A 13096-nucleotide genomic window follows, 5' to 3' on the forward strand; every position below is an offset into this window, starting at 1 on the left:
GAGGGGCTTTGATGCTGTCCACCCCAGAATGTTCTTGAGCACCTGGGGCAAGCCTACTTGTCATGGCGCCAATGTTCCATCAATTTTTTCTTTTTGTGTTTGCAACCTATTATTTGCTCTGCATGGCATATTCAAGATTGCCCATCCCTAATTGCTCTTGAGAAGGTGGTGGTGAGCTGCCTACTTGAACTGCTGCAGTCCCTGTTGTGTAGGTACACCCACAGTGCTGTTAGGAAGGGAGTTCTAGGATTTTGACACAGTGGCAGGCAATATATTTCCAAGTCAGGATGGTGAGTGACTTGGAGAAGGACTTCCAAGTGATGGTGTTCCTATCCATCTGCTGCCCTTGTCCTTCTTGATGCTAGTGGTTGTGGGCTTGGACAGTACTGCCTAAGGAGGCTTGGTGAGTTTCTGCAGTGCACCTTGTAGATATTATATACTGCTACTACTGTGTGTCGGTGGTGGAGGGAGTGAATGTTTGTGGATGGGGTGCCAATCAAGTGAGCTGCTTTGTTCTGACTGGTAGTAAGTCTCTTGAGTGCTGTTGGAGCTGCACTCATCCAGGCAAGTGGAGAGTGCTCCATCCGAAATTAAATGTTGGTTGAGCGCAGCCTGTTTATTTTATCTATCTAACCTTAGCCAGAGTATCATTGCAACGATTTCCCTTTCTGATCCCACACCATTAACTCTGGTGTCCTCCAAGGATCTAATTGAAACACATAGAATTCTTAAGGGGCTTGATGGGTAGGTGCTGGGAATCTTGAACTAGGGGGTCATAATCTTAGAATAAGGGGCTGGCCACTTAGGACTGAGATGAGGAGGAATTTCTTCACTCAAAGGGTTGTGAGCCTTTGGAATCCTCTACCCCAGAGATATTCTCGTCAGAGATTGGTAGATTTTTGGATACTCAGAGATATTGGAATAGTGCGAGATAATGTAGCTGAGGTAGATCAGCCACAGATCCGGTTTAATGGCAGAGTAGGCCATACGGCCCACTCCTGCTCCAATTTCTTATGAGAACAAACTTGGGGATATCCCCAATTCATGTATTTAGTTACTCGCTGAACTGTTAACACAGTAAGTGATTTATCCTATAGACTGAGAACATACTAAGTGCTGGAAAATTTGAACAGGCAGATTTGACCCATTAAACAAAAAAGGGACAGATCAAAAAAAATCAATGGAATGAATCATCCTGATAGACTGAAGTCACTTAAGGGATATTAGATTGAAAAATGAGTCGCAGCAATAACCTTCCCTCTCCTTCAAACTCTTCAAATAGAAACTCAACATTAAACTAAATCCTCGAATTGGACTGAAGGATTTCTGTTTGAGTGATGTTTGCAGAGCACAGAACAAAGGAACTAACGTATTTATTTTAAAATTATTGGTGATAAATATTTGAGATAAAGCAATATTTACATAGTTGTTCCAAGAATTAAAGCTAATGCATATTCTCCTTACTAAATTCTAAATCTTTGCTAAATGACTAAGTTCTATTTTTTGCCTTTCTCTTAAAATGTTGCATTTTGGGTTCTGTGTTAATGTGGATTTTTTTTTACAGTATTTGCAGAGGTACATATGATATAATTGTACTGAGGATGTGACCCATGCATTTCTATGTTATCAGGTGCATGAGATGAACATCGATTTCATACACGGCTTATTCAATGCACCAAACATATTTCCCTCCCAAATCAACTTAAAATACCTTGTGCCACTAGTTGAAATGAGAGCAGGAGAATTCTCCACTGTGTCCTGGCACAACAATTACCCCCAGCCCAAGTCACCAGAACAAATCATCTGGCCATCTTGATCTAGATTGCTGCTATTTGTAGGATCTTGCTGTGTGCAAATCAGTTGTTGCGTCTCCTGCATTACAACAGCGATTCTGCTTCAAAAAGATTTCAGTGAGCATAAAACACTTTGAAGCATCTTGTGGTCATGACAGGCGCTATATAAATGCAAGTTCTTTTACTTTAGGCCTTAATCATTGGGCAGGTTTTGCTTGGAGGTGCTCCGGGGATACATGTGGGAAAATTGTCCAACTCATGACATGATTTTGTGCCCCTTAAAATTAACCCCCAAACTCTTTGTCACTGTTCTTAACATTTGTTCATAGAATGTGGGCAATGTTGACAAGGCCAGCAGTTATTGCCCATTCACAGTTGCGTTTAGAAGGTACAGGTGGGCCTTTACTTTTGACTGCTGCAGTCCTTGCCACAATGATGCTCCCGCAACGATATCAGATGGGGAATTCCAGGATATTAGCTCAGTGACAATGAGGGAATGATGAGATATGTCCAGGATCAGAAGGTAATTCAATGATATTAAGGGGGTGGTGTAGTCGCTGGACTAGTAATCCAGAAATCTAGGGTAATGCCCTGGGCACCTGGGTTCAAATCCCACCATGGCAGATGTTGAAATTCAAATTCAATAGAGAAAAAATTTCTGGAATTAAAAGCCTAACGGTGACCATGAAACCATTGTTGATCGTCGTAAAAATGCATCTGGTTCACTAACATCCTTTAGGGAAGGAAATCTGCCATCCTTACCTAGCCTGGCCTGCATGTAACTCCAGATCCACAGCAATGTGTGTGGCTGGCTCTTTAGGGATGGACAATAAATGCTGACCTGGCCAGCGATGCCCACATCCCATCAATAAGTGTTAAAAACGCTGTTCTTGTGTTTCTTGGTGGTAGCCGCTGCAAAGTGCTATTGAAGCAAGCTGAAGTACGTCTTGTTGACCGAACATACTGTTGCCATAAGACCATAAGACATAGGAGCAGAAATTAGGTCATTCGGCCCATCAAGTCTGCTCCACCATTCAATCATGGTTGATAAGTTTCTCAACCCTATTCTCCCGCCTTCTCCCCATTGTGCATCAGTCATGGAGGGAGTAGATTTTGACCTCAGTACTTTGGGTGCTGATCAAGGGAACTGCTTTGTCCTAGATGTGCCGAAGTTCTTGAGTGTTATTCTGGCCAAACCCATCCGGGAGAGTTCTGAATGTTCCATCTCCCTTTTATAATGAGCTTTATAGATGGATATGCATTGCGATTCCACTATTTGTGATTCTTAGAATTTACAGCTCAGAAACAGGCCATTCAGTTCAACCTGTCTAACCTGGTGTTGATCTTCATTTAATCCTATTAACATACCGTTCTATCCTTTTTCTCCCTTATGCGTTTAACTCACTTCCCTTCATCTGCATCTATGTCAGTTGACTCAATTATTTCTAACCACTCTCTAGGTAAAGAAACTTCTTTTGAATTCCTTGTTGGATTTATTAGCAGCAATCATATGAATGAATGGTTCTGATGAAAGGCCACAGGCCTGAAACACTAAATGTTTCTCTCTCCTCAGCTGCTGCCAAGTACTTCCAGTATTTTCTGTTTTTATTTCAAATTTCCAGACTCTGCAGTATTTTGCTTTTAGTTTTAGACTCCGCACACGCGAGTGGAAGCCTCTGCCAATTTCACAAGTCTGCAAAGTCTGATGAAACCCAGAACTCCTTTGAGGTGGTTAATAGATTCCCAGGACCCTCGCAGTTCACCTTGCAAATAACCAAAAAAATAAATTACGGAAAATGCCGGAAAAGTTTTTTCCAGATTTTTTCGGTTTTTATTTCAGATTTCCTGCATCTGCAGTATTTTGCTTTTACCAAAAAATAAATTAAACGGCCTTCCAAAGTGTCCAGGTCACACTCTGATTTGAACAAGTTGGTGACCACCACTTCCACTGATTACTGGCATGGTCTTACCAAGCGTACCTTCCTAATACTTTTGCCAGACCTCTTTGAAGGTTGAAGATATGATTACGCCCACCCACCATAGTGAGTCCCTACCCCCATCCCACCTTGTTTTACTCCAGTGGTCTTGTTTGAGGCAGGCTGGTTCTCCATCGCTAATGAACCATCCTAGAAGATCTGAATTTGTTGGAAACTGGTCTCTGGGTTCAGCCACTCTGATGCATTCCTGCAGGAGTATGTTGAAAGGGCTGCATATTTGTATACCAAAGCCTATTTAACCTTACAACATGAATGTCAAATGCTCTTTGACCTCTGGGAGAAGTCGCTGCCAACTACCATCTATAGTCCCTCGGTACTAGCAGGTTGCCAAATAGTAATCAGGAACTAGAAAGTGGCCCTATTTACGATTCAATAACTCCAAGGCACCGACAACGGTTGTACCAACCAGACTACCACCTCATTTGAAATAAACTAAACTCTGGCATTATCCTGATCTGCAATACTCCACTTTAACTAGCTAAGCTATCAGCTGAACTCTACTGATTCCATATGACAACAGCGACTATATTTCAAAAGTACTTTGAAGGCTGTAAAATGTTTGGCCACATCCCAAAGTGATATAAGGTGCTAAACAAATTCAAGATCTCTCTTTCTTTATGCTCCTCATCACCTGTATAGTCAGCTGGACCTAGTTACATAATGATCTGGGATGAGAAATATTCATTCATCCATTTCCTGGAGATCCAAAGTTTTACTTTTTGTTCATAGGATGTGGGCACCACTGGCTAGGCCAGCATTTATTGCCCATTCCTAACTGCCCTTGTCCAGAGGCCATTTAAGAATCAACCACATTGCTTTGGAGTCACATGTAGGCCAGACTGGGTAAGGACAGCAGAATACCTTCCCTAAAGTACATTAGTGAACCAGATGGGTTTTTAAAAACATCAACAACGGTTTCATGACTAATTCTGTTTTTTTTATTGAATTTGAATCCAGATCCCTAGAGCATTACCCTAGGTCTCTGGATTACTAGTCCAGTGACAATACCATTATGCCATTGTCTCCCCTTCACATTTTAACCTGACTAGCAGACATGTCTGTAAACAGTTCCACTTAATTCATCTGTTTTCTTTTTCAAGCTCATATGCTCTTCAGATAACTTGGTATTTATAATATTTTCATACATTGTCACCTGTGTCCTTTCATGCCATATTTTGTGTGTTTGCTTTCAGCTTGGTGACAACTAAAGAAATAGAAGGTTCTAGATCTCGTGCTCCAGCAATGTCTCCATCTGACTTTCTGGACAAATTGATGGGAAGGACGTCAGGATATGACGCAAGAATTAGACCCAACTTTAAAGGTACTTACACGGCACTAAGGAAAAATTTGCATTTTGTTTTTGGGGGCTGGATTTGAAAGGCCATCAGGCTGAATTTTCATTTTTGAGTTGGGACCCTAATGTCAGGAACCTTGAGATGCTGGTAGCAGGATCCTGGAAACAATCTTGGAGGAGCCCATCCAATTAAGGATGGCCGATGTGTTTCCAAGGCTGCAGGGCAAATAGCACTGAAAGATCGGCAGACCCAACATCAGACTTTTATCTTGGATTGCCAAAGAAAGAAAGAGATCACCATAGAAACAACAGGTAAATATGCATAAGTCTTGCAGCATCTGTGGAGAGAGAAACAGAGTTAATGTTTCAAGTCCAAATAGATTCTTCTTCAGAACTCAGAGTTCAGAAGTAGAGTCACATTGGAGTCTAAATATTAACTCTGTTCCTCTCTCCACAGATGCTGCCAGACCTACTGATGAAACAGCACTTTCTGATTTTGTATCAGATCTCCAGCATCCTTAGTATTTAGCTTTTAGTTAAACATGCATGATTGCTGCACGTTGTACGGAGAGAAAATCACAAAGTTGTAAATGTATTTAGAAAAAAAAAGCTACAGAAAGGGAGACCCCCCTCCTAGAAATAACTAGAAGCTGCCCTGACAAAGGTCCTTCTACTTTGGACTCTAGACTTTGGACTTTTTAGACAGACTGTAGACATACTCCGCTATCTGCTTAGCACATGTTTATTAGTTCTACATCTAAACAGGTTACAAAGTACATATGTTGTTCCTAAGTATGATTCTAACCTCTCTCTCAGTAGAGTCTAACACTGACTAGTATCAGAGGTACACCATCAGCAACATCATACATTAGCATAACCCATCTGTTAACACTTTATACTGCAACTTCCCCCAAGTATACTACCCTACTTTTTAACAAGGACATGAAACTATGTATTTAACTATTTAAATTGCATTTCTGTAACACCCTTCTTACTGCTACAGATTCTAGTTAACTCTGACTCCTGCTCTTCCCCTCCCCAAGTCAGGGTCCTGGCCATTCAATCTCCCACAGTATTCCAGGCTCTTAGGGAAGACATCTTGGAGACATGAGGGCTTCCTTCTACATCTAGTAGGACATCATCATCTGCAGAATGGGGCAGCACTTTAGCAGCACTGATGTCAGCAAAGCTGGGAAGCTGCGTGTAGGTTGCAGGATGACTGGACTGCAAGGACTTCAAACACTTTTCAACGAAAGACTGATCCAAAAACGAAGACTGAGGAGTATCGAACTTTGAACCCTCTGGGACTAGAAGGGATAAACTCAGGACACTCTGAGAAAATTGTTGCTCCCTTGAAGGACTCTAGGAATAAGTTTCAGAAGAGCAATGATCTTCAACACCAAGAAAGACTGTCAGAACTGTATCCTCCGCTGTATTGATGACTGAAAAGGGATTGAAGATCTGAGATTTCAATGAACTTAGATGGTGAGAGAAAACATGACCAACTTCCTGTAAGACTGTCAGGAAAATAAGAAGATATAATTTCCCATTGACATCATGGGAGGGCCGTCTACTTTCTGTAGGCAGTGGTAAGAGAGCTACACTTCTCTCTGTATGAGGTTGCTCCACTATGGGCAATGGGAAGAATTGCTGAGGACGTGGAGACAAGACAGCTTCATCTTCTGTAGTGAGATGAATTTCCAGTAGACAATTAACTCGTGAACAAGATTGTTGCACAGGATTCTGCAGCTTCAGAAGTGCTGAAGATTCTGCCGCAGCTTCTGGAGGGAATAAGATTTTCAGCTGGGACTGAAGTATGGGTGGAAATTGACTTTCACCCTGGGAAGGTACCAGCTTTTTGGCAATGTGATCCTCTATGGACTCTGACTTGGACTCTGGCAAAATATTCTCTGTGGAATACCCTTCGTGGACAACAGGAGATAAAGTAGGCAATACATCGGTACGTTCAGTGGAACAAAGATCTGAATGCTGCTCAGCCACTAAAAATATAGCTCAAAAAAGACAACAGAGGCTTCAAAATGTGCATCCATGAATGGGAAAAATGAATCATTCCCCAGGACCCCAAACTCCAAGAGATCACTTAGTACTGCAAGGAATTCTTCCACATCACTTTCTAGGAAGATCCAATTCAGGTCCACCAAGTCTCCATGAGGATGATCACTGTCTGCCATAGTGCCTTCTGGATGTACCACCTCTGCCCTTACATCATAATAAATGGAGAGATTCATAACTTCAATCTCTGCCCCAGGTCTAGTGAATGGTACCTCTGTGAAAGAAAGGAACCTATTGCTGAGTGTATAAAATTTCTCAGCTTCTGAAGGCTGAATTTCCGCTGCTTCTAAAACGTTTAAGATTGTTGCATGAAAGACAGTGAATCATTAAAATGATAAGCATCATCTACTTTTTCTAGCATTTCTGGAAGTATGCCAACATTGCCACTCAATAAGGATGTATGTTGATTATGAAGAACATAGAGAGAATCAACTATCTGTCGCCTCTTATAGCTGAAAGGAGCAAGGATCCTGCCTTTGGTCAACGCTACCTGGACCTTGTAACTTGATGTCAGATGGATAAAGGGTCATTGGCTGAAGCCAGTCCAAGTCATTTGCTAATATGTCAACAGCAGTACCAGTATCAATCTTAAAGGTAGTATCAAAGCCTTGAACTTAGACTGTGACTGAGAAATAGCCAGGGTTAAGATTAACTAGTTCCCCTAGGAATTCTGCCTTTTCCTTGACTTACCATTTCTTGGAAAGAATGTGTTTCCTAAATATCTTTGACTTTGATTCAAATTGCTGGATTTGCAGAAACACTTGAAATGCCCAGTTTTACCACCCTGAAAGCATTCCAGGCCCTGTGCTGGGCAGCCTTGATGTCTATGCTGGGTTTTCATGTCACAATGCAAGCATCTCAAAATGGCTGTCGTCGTGGTGTTTCCCACCCTTTGGCCTGGCTTGCTGGGTTTTCTTGTGGGTGGAGCCGCTGCCCACGGGCCCTACAGAGCCATGTGAAGCCTTTTGATCCAACGTAACATCATCTATGGCCTGCAGAAAGTTGGAGAGTTTTTCATCTCAGACACCCATGACTGTGTGATCAGGGATTAGCTCATCCTTCAGTGTCCTGTATTTGCAAGGACTAGCTAGGTGATATAGGTTGGATAGAAATAATTCAACTAATTTCCCCAGATCGTTGCAGCCGCTGGTTAAAATGTGCTTGCTTAATTACTAAATTTTGCTTTTGCTTTGGACTCAAAAGCCCATGGTAGACTCCTGCACACCCTACCTTATGAGAATGATACCTGCTACTGGGTGTCCTGCATAAAGAAAGGAATCTAACTTGAAGCTTTTGCATCTTTTCATGAAGACCTAATGCCGCTCAGTACCAAAGAAAATGGTGATTCCATAATTCCCACTGCTGGCTTTTCTGGGAGCTATCGGGGCAGTCAACCCCGATAGGGGTCGAGGGCAGGGACTGCTGAGCAGGTATGGTCATCGTTACCTCTCTCCAGTATGCATCCTTAGCCTGAGCTGCTTTCAAAAGTTTCTTCACTCTGTGGTTCCTTCGATAACATCGATATGTTTTTATATCAATGTCTCCACAACTCCTACCATGTTCTGAGATGGATTCTTCTACCTTAGACTCCAGGCATGGGGCTTGGCTCATAGACAGACCATAGACATATCCTGGTATCTGCTTAACATTTGTTTATTAGTACTACATCGAAACAGGTTACAGAGTAGGCACAATGCTCCTAGGCATGATTCCAACCTCTCTCTCAAGAGTCTAATACAAGGCAGACTGATGTCAGTAGTCCATCATCATCTATGTCATACCTTAGCATATCCCACTTGTTAACCCTTTATACTAAAGAGGCTACAGTGCAGAAACAGGCCCGTCCAGTTCTCTTTAGCATTTGACCATGGAATTTGAACACTGTTGGCAAGACCGGCATTTATTGTCCATCCCTATTTCCCTTTCAGAACGTTGCTGTGAGCTGTCGCCTTGAAATGTTGCAGCCTGTATGGTTTATTTGTACCCAAGGTGCTGTTAGCAAAGGAATTCCAAGATTCTCACCCGCTTGGCAGTGAAGGAACAGCCGATATAGCTCCAAATCAGGATGATGTGTAACTTGTTAGGGAACTTGTAAGTGGAGGTTACTCATATGTCTGTTACCCTTGTTCTTCTAGGTGGTAGAGGTTGTGGATTTGGAAGGTGCATTGTCAGCCCTCTCCATTGGATCCAATTGACCAAATGCATGAAAAATTGGACTGGTACATGCTGCATGTCCTTGCAGTTAATGATACAGGAACCCTGGTATTAGTGATGTAACAGTGCTAGTGGTTTCCATTAATATCATTAACTGTCAGAATAAAGCTTGTGCAGCACATGAAAGGCCTCTGAAACTCAAATGATAAATCATAATCAACTATCCAGCTATTCTTTCATACACTGGGATATTTAAACAATATATATTTCACTAGGTTAAGCCTGCATTAAGACCACACACAAAGGAATTTGACTTTGATGAACGTTGGCACAGAACAGCACCAGTGTTTGTATCTAAAAGTAATTATTGTATTTTACAGAGCACTTCAGGTATTCACTTTCAGTGTACATCATGGCAAAATGACCTCATCCAGGATAAATTTGCATGGTGCTGGATTTTGTTTTTGGGACAGCCCTCATTCAAGAGACGATGGAAACCTTGATTCTGTATCTAATGAATGTGGATTTACAGCCCTTGATAAATTCAATAGTGGCTGTGGCAGTAGAGCACAAGCCCTGTACTTCTGAAGGATTACATTTATGGTTCAGTGAAACTGAGAATCAGAACAGTAATCGGGTCAGTGTATTGAACTGCCAAGGGTGGATTAGTGGAGCTGTCCCAGTTACACAGTGAGCTCTCTGCAGTACTCTCTAATTCAAAATCTTGTTGATCTCACTGTGCAGCATGCTACATGTTACACAAAAAAAAAAATCATTCCTTTCCAACCTTAAAATCCGGTAGGAAGCTGGGTACCGATCGCTGTCATTTCCCCTCTGAACCTAGGTTTGGTCACAGCCCACGTTAACATAATGAAACTCTCCTTTCTGGTTGCCTTGATGGTCATTTCTGTAAAAAATATTTAAGCAATGGCTTAACCTGTTAGCGCACGGAAGTCTCTAAATTCAAATCTAATTTGCAAAGACGACACACAGGAGCGCTGCAGTATTGGAGGCACCGACTCTCAGGTGAGATGTCTAACTGAGGCCCCTTCTGTCTGTTCACAAGAGATGCCATGACATTATTTGAAGAACATCAGGGGAGTTCTCCCAATGTTTGGGTCAACATTTATCTCACAACTAATGGCATCAGAAATAGATTGCCTGGTCATTGGTCTCATTGACTGTTTGATCTTACTGTGTGCACACTGTCTGCTGCATGACTTTTATGTGAATAGTGATAACAATTAAAACATCATTCCTTGGCTGTGAGACACTTTGGGATACCCTTAAAATATGAAAGGTACTCTAGAAATGCAAGCCCCTTTCCTTCTTTTCCATTGAATTGCACGTTGGATAGGTAATGTTGGAGTTGTGCTGTAGAAAACAGAAAGCGCTTTCACATCTCTATGGCCAAAATGGAAATTTCTCAATCTTAAAGGCAAATAGTACAGTGCCTGAAGATGCCCTGTAATATGATACACATAGTAAAAGAACTGGAAAGAATTACAATAGCACAGCACATTACAGCAACATACAGGGCAACAGTATACAGGGCTACAGAGTGGTTCGACATGGGTTATCACTCACCATCTCCAATTCACGGAATTCTTGATTCCAACAATCACAGATGGAAGCCATTCAGTGCACCGTGCCTGTTTGGAACTATCCGATTGATCCCATTCCCTTGCTCTTTTACAAAAGCCCTGCAAATGTTTTCCCTTTAAATATTTATCTCAGTTTCTGTTGTTAGTAATTACTGGATCTGCTTCCACTACCCTTTCAGGCAATCCATTCCGGAACACGACAATTAGCTGTGTAAAACATTTTTCTTCATGTCAATCACTTTAAATCTGTGTCCTCTGGTGACTGACCCTTCTAATGCTGGAAGCAGTTTTTGCTTTTTTTAACACAATCAAAATCTTTCATGATTTTAAATAACTCTAACAAATCTCAACTCTGCTCTAAGGAGAAGAACCCCAGCCTCCCCTAGATTCTGCATTCTCAAAATTTCAATTGTTCACCAATAAAAACAAAAGAAGCTGAATACTCAGCAGGTTGGGCAGAATCAAAAGGCAGAAAACACATTTCAGATTGATGACCTTTCATCAGAACTGGCAAGGCCAAGTAGAGAGGCAAATAAAGAGGACAAGGGGAAAAGAACAGAAGGGAAGGCCTGTGATACGGTGGAGGACAGGAGAGATTCAATGACCAAAAGGATGATGGAAAAGGCAAAAGAAAATGGTATTGGGTTAAGTAAAGAAGCAAAAAGATGGGTCTAGAGGAGGTGTAAAGTGGAACCTTTGCTAACAGCTGCTGTCTGTAAATTTGGAGCAGTGGTTATGATCTGAAATTGTTGAACTCTGTGTTGAGTGTTCTGCAAAGAAAGATGAGGCGCTGTTCCTATAGTTTGAATTGGGCTTCATTGGAATAGTTCAGGAGGCCAAGGACAGAGGGTTTGAAGTGGGAGTGGAGAATTGAAATGCCTGGCGACCAAAAAGCTCAGGATCAAGCATGAGGACTCCACAGAGATACTCTGCAGAGCGATGAGCTAATGTGCGTTTGGTCCCCCCAGTATAGCGGAGGCCTCATCGTGCATAGCAAATACAGCGTACTCATACACATTGGGTTTTTTTTGTCAAAATTAAGGTCATCTTGTGTGTTACTTATCCAGAGTAACATCTTCTGACAGGAAAGCATAAGGCCAGATGGCAAGCACAGAAGTGAAAGGATTAGATGTGATATTGTTCGCATGTATGGTAATCCTTTCGAGCCTGTGGTGGTGGAGCACAGGAACAAAGTGAACAAAACTAAAATGAAGAGAATGAGAGGAAAATGCAGACCAAAGGAAAAAACAGAATAAGTCAAAAAATGTAAGATGACAATTAGGTTTTTCTGTCCACACCTGGCTGCTCCATCATGTTCAGCACAATGTTTATTGTATTAATACTATTGCTTTATGATCATTCTGTTTGGCTGATGGACAGGTAATGTTGAAGGGATTATGTTATCAAGGTTGAATGTTAACAAAGGAATCAAAGACTAACGGGGTTAGATGGGAATGTGGAAATCGAAGCACAAGCAGATCAGCCATGATCTTATTGAATAGCAGAGCAGACTCGAGGGGCCTAATGGCCTACTCCTGTTCCTATTTCTTATGTTATTAAGCTTTTAAATACAGTGAAGGTCAAAACTGGTTAGTCGATGAATGCTAAAAGGCAAAGCACAACAGATTCTAATTCCACAACTCCCAGCCTCTATATAGTTCCCTTATTGAGTATCAGAATATCAGAGTTAATTCATAGATACCTAGCAATGCTCGTGAAAGTTTCTGAAGTAACTGCTTGTAAAATGAGCTTGTTTTGGCTATTCATTGTCATTCATGGTTGTTGCTATACGTGTGTTTTTTTTAATATATAAACTCCTTACCCGCGAACCAACCCAACTGACAAGCCTACCTATCTGTCAGGCTTGGAAATCCTGAGGCACAGGGCCACAGTGCAGGAACAGATAGGTTTAATGGTTGTTGGAGTTAGAGATGGCAAGAGACTGGGGGAGTGGTGGATGTAGGAGTGAGCACCGTGTGATTAGGAGGATTATGGATTGGGTAGATGAGAGATCGATGGAGAATTGGAGACCTTGGGCTGTTGATCTTATTGGCGGGGGGGGGATTGATGATAACAGGGGAATTGCTGGTGGGGGTGGGTGGGGTGCGGGCGGATGGGAGTTGGAATTAGGAATTGGGGGGGTCAGTGATTGCTGGGGGTCAGTAGTCTGCAGGAGGATTG

At 42.0% G+C, this 13096-nt stretch overlaps 1 protein-coding gene across 1 annotated transcript in view; it reads left to right on the forward strand.

Annotated features, from left to right (window-relative positions):
- The window catches only part of glra3 (glycine receptor, alpha 3), a 257224-nt gene that overhangs the window by 66914 nt on the left and 177214 nt on the right, over positions 1–13096 (forward strand). The window contains exon 2 of the mRNA XM_041186381.1: positions 4984–5111. Coding sequence (XP_041042315.1) covers positions 4984–5111 — 128 coding nt within the window. The remainder of the gene's footprint in view (positions 1–4983; positions 5112–13096) is intronic.

Source organism: Carcharodon carcharias, chromosome 4 (genome assembly GCF_017639515.1).
Source record: "Carcharodon carcharias isolate sCarCar2 chromosome 4, sCarCar2.pri, whole genome shotgun sequence".
In the NCBI taxonomy this organism is placed as follows: Eukaryota; Metazoa; Chordata; class Chondrichthyes; order Lamniformes; family Lamnidae; genus Carcharodon; species Carcharodon carcharias.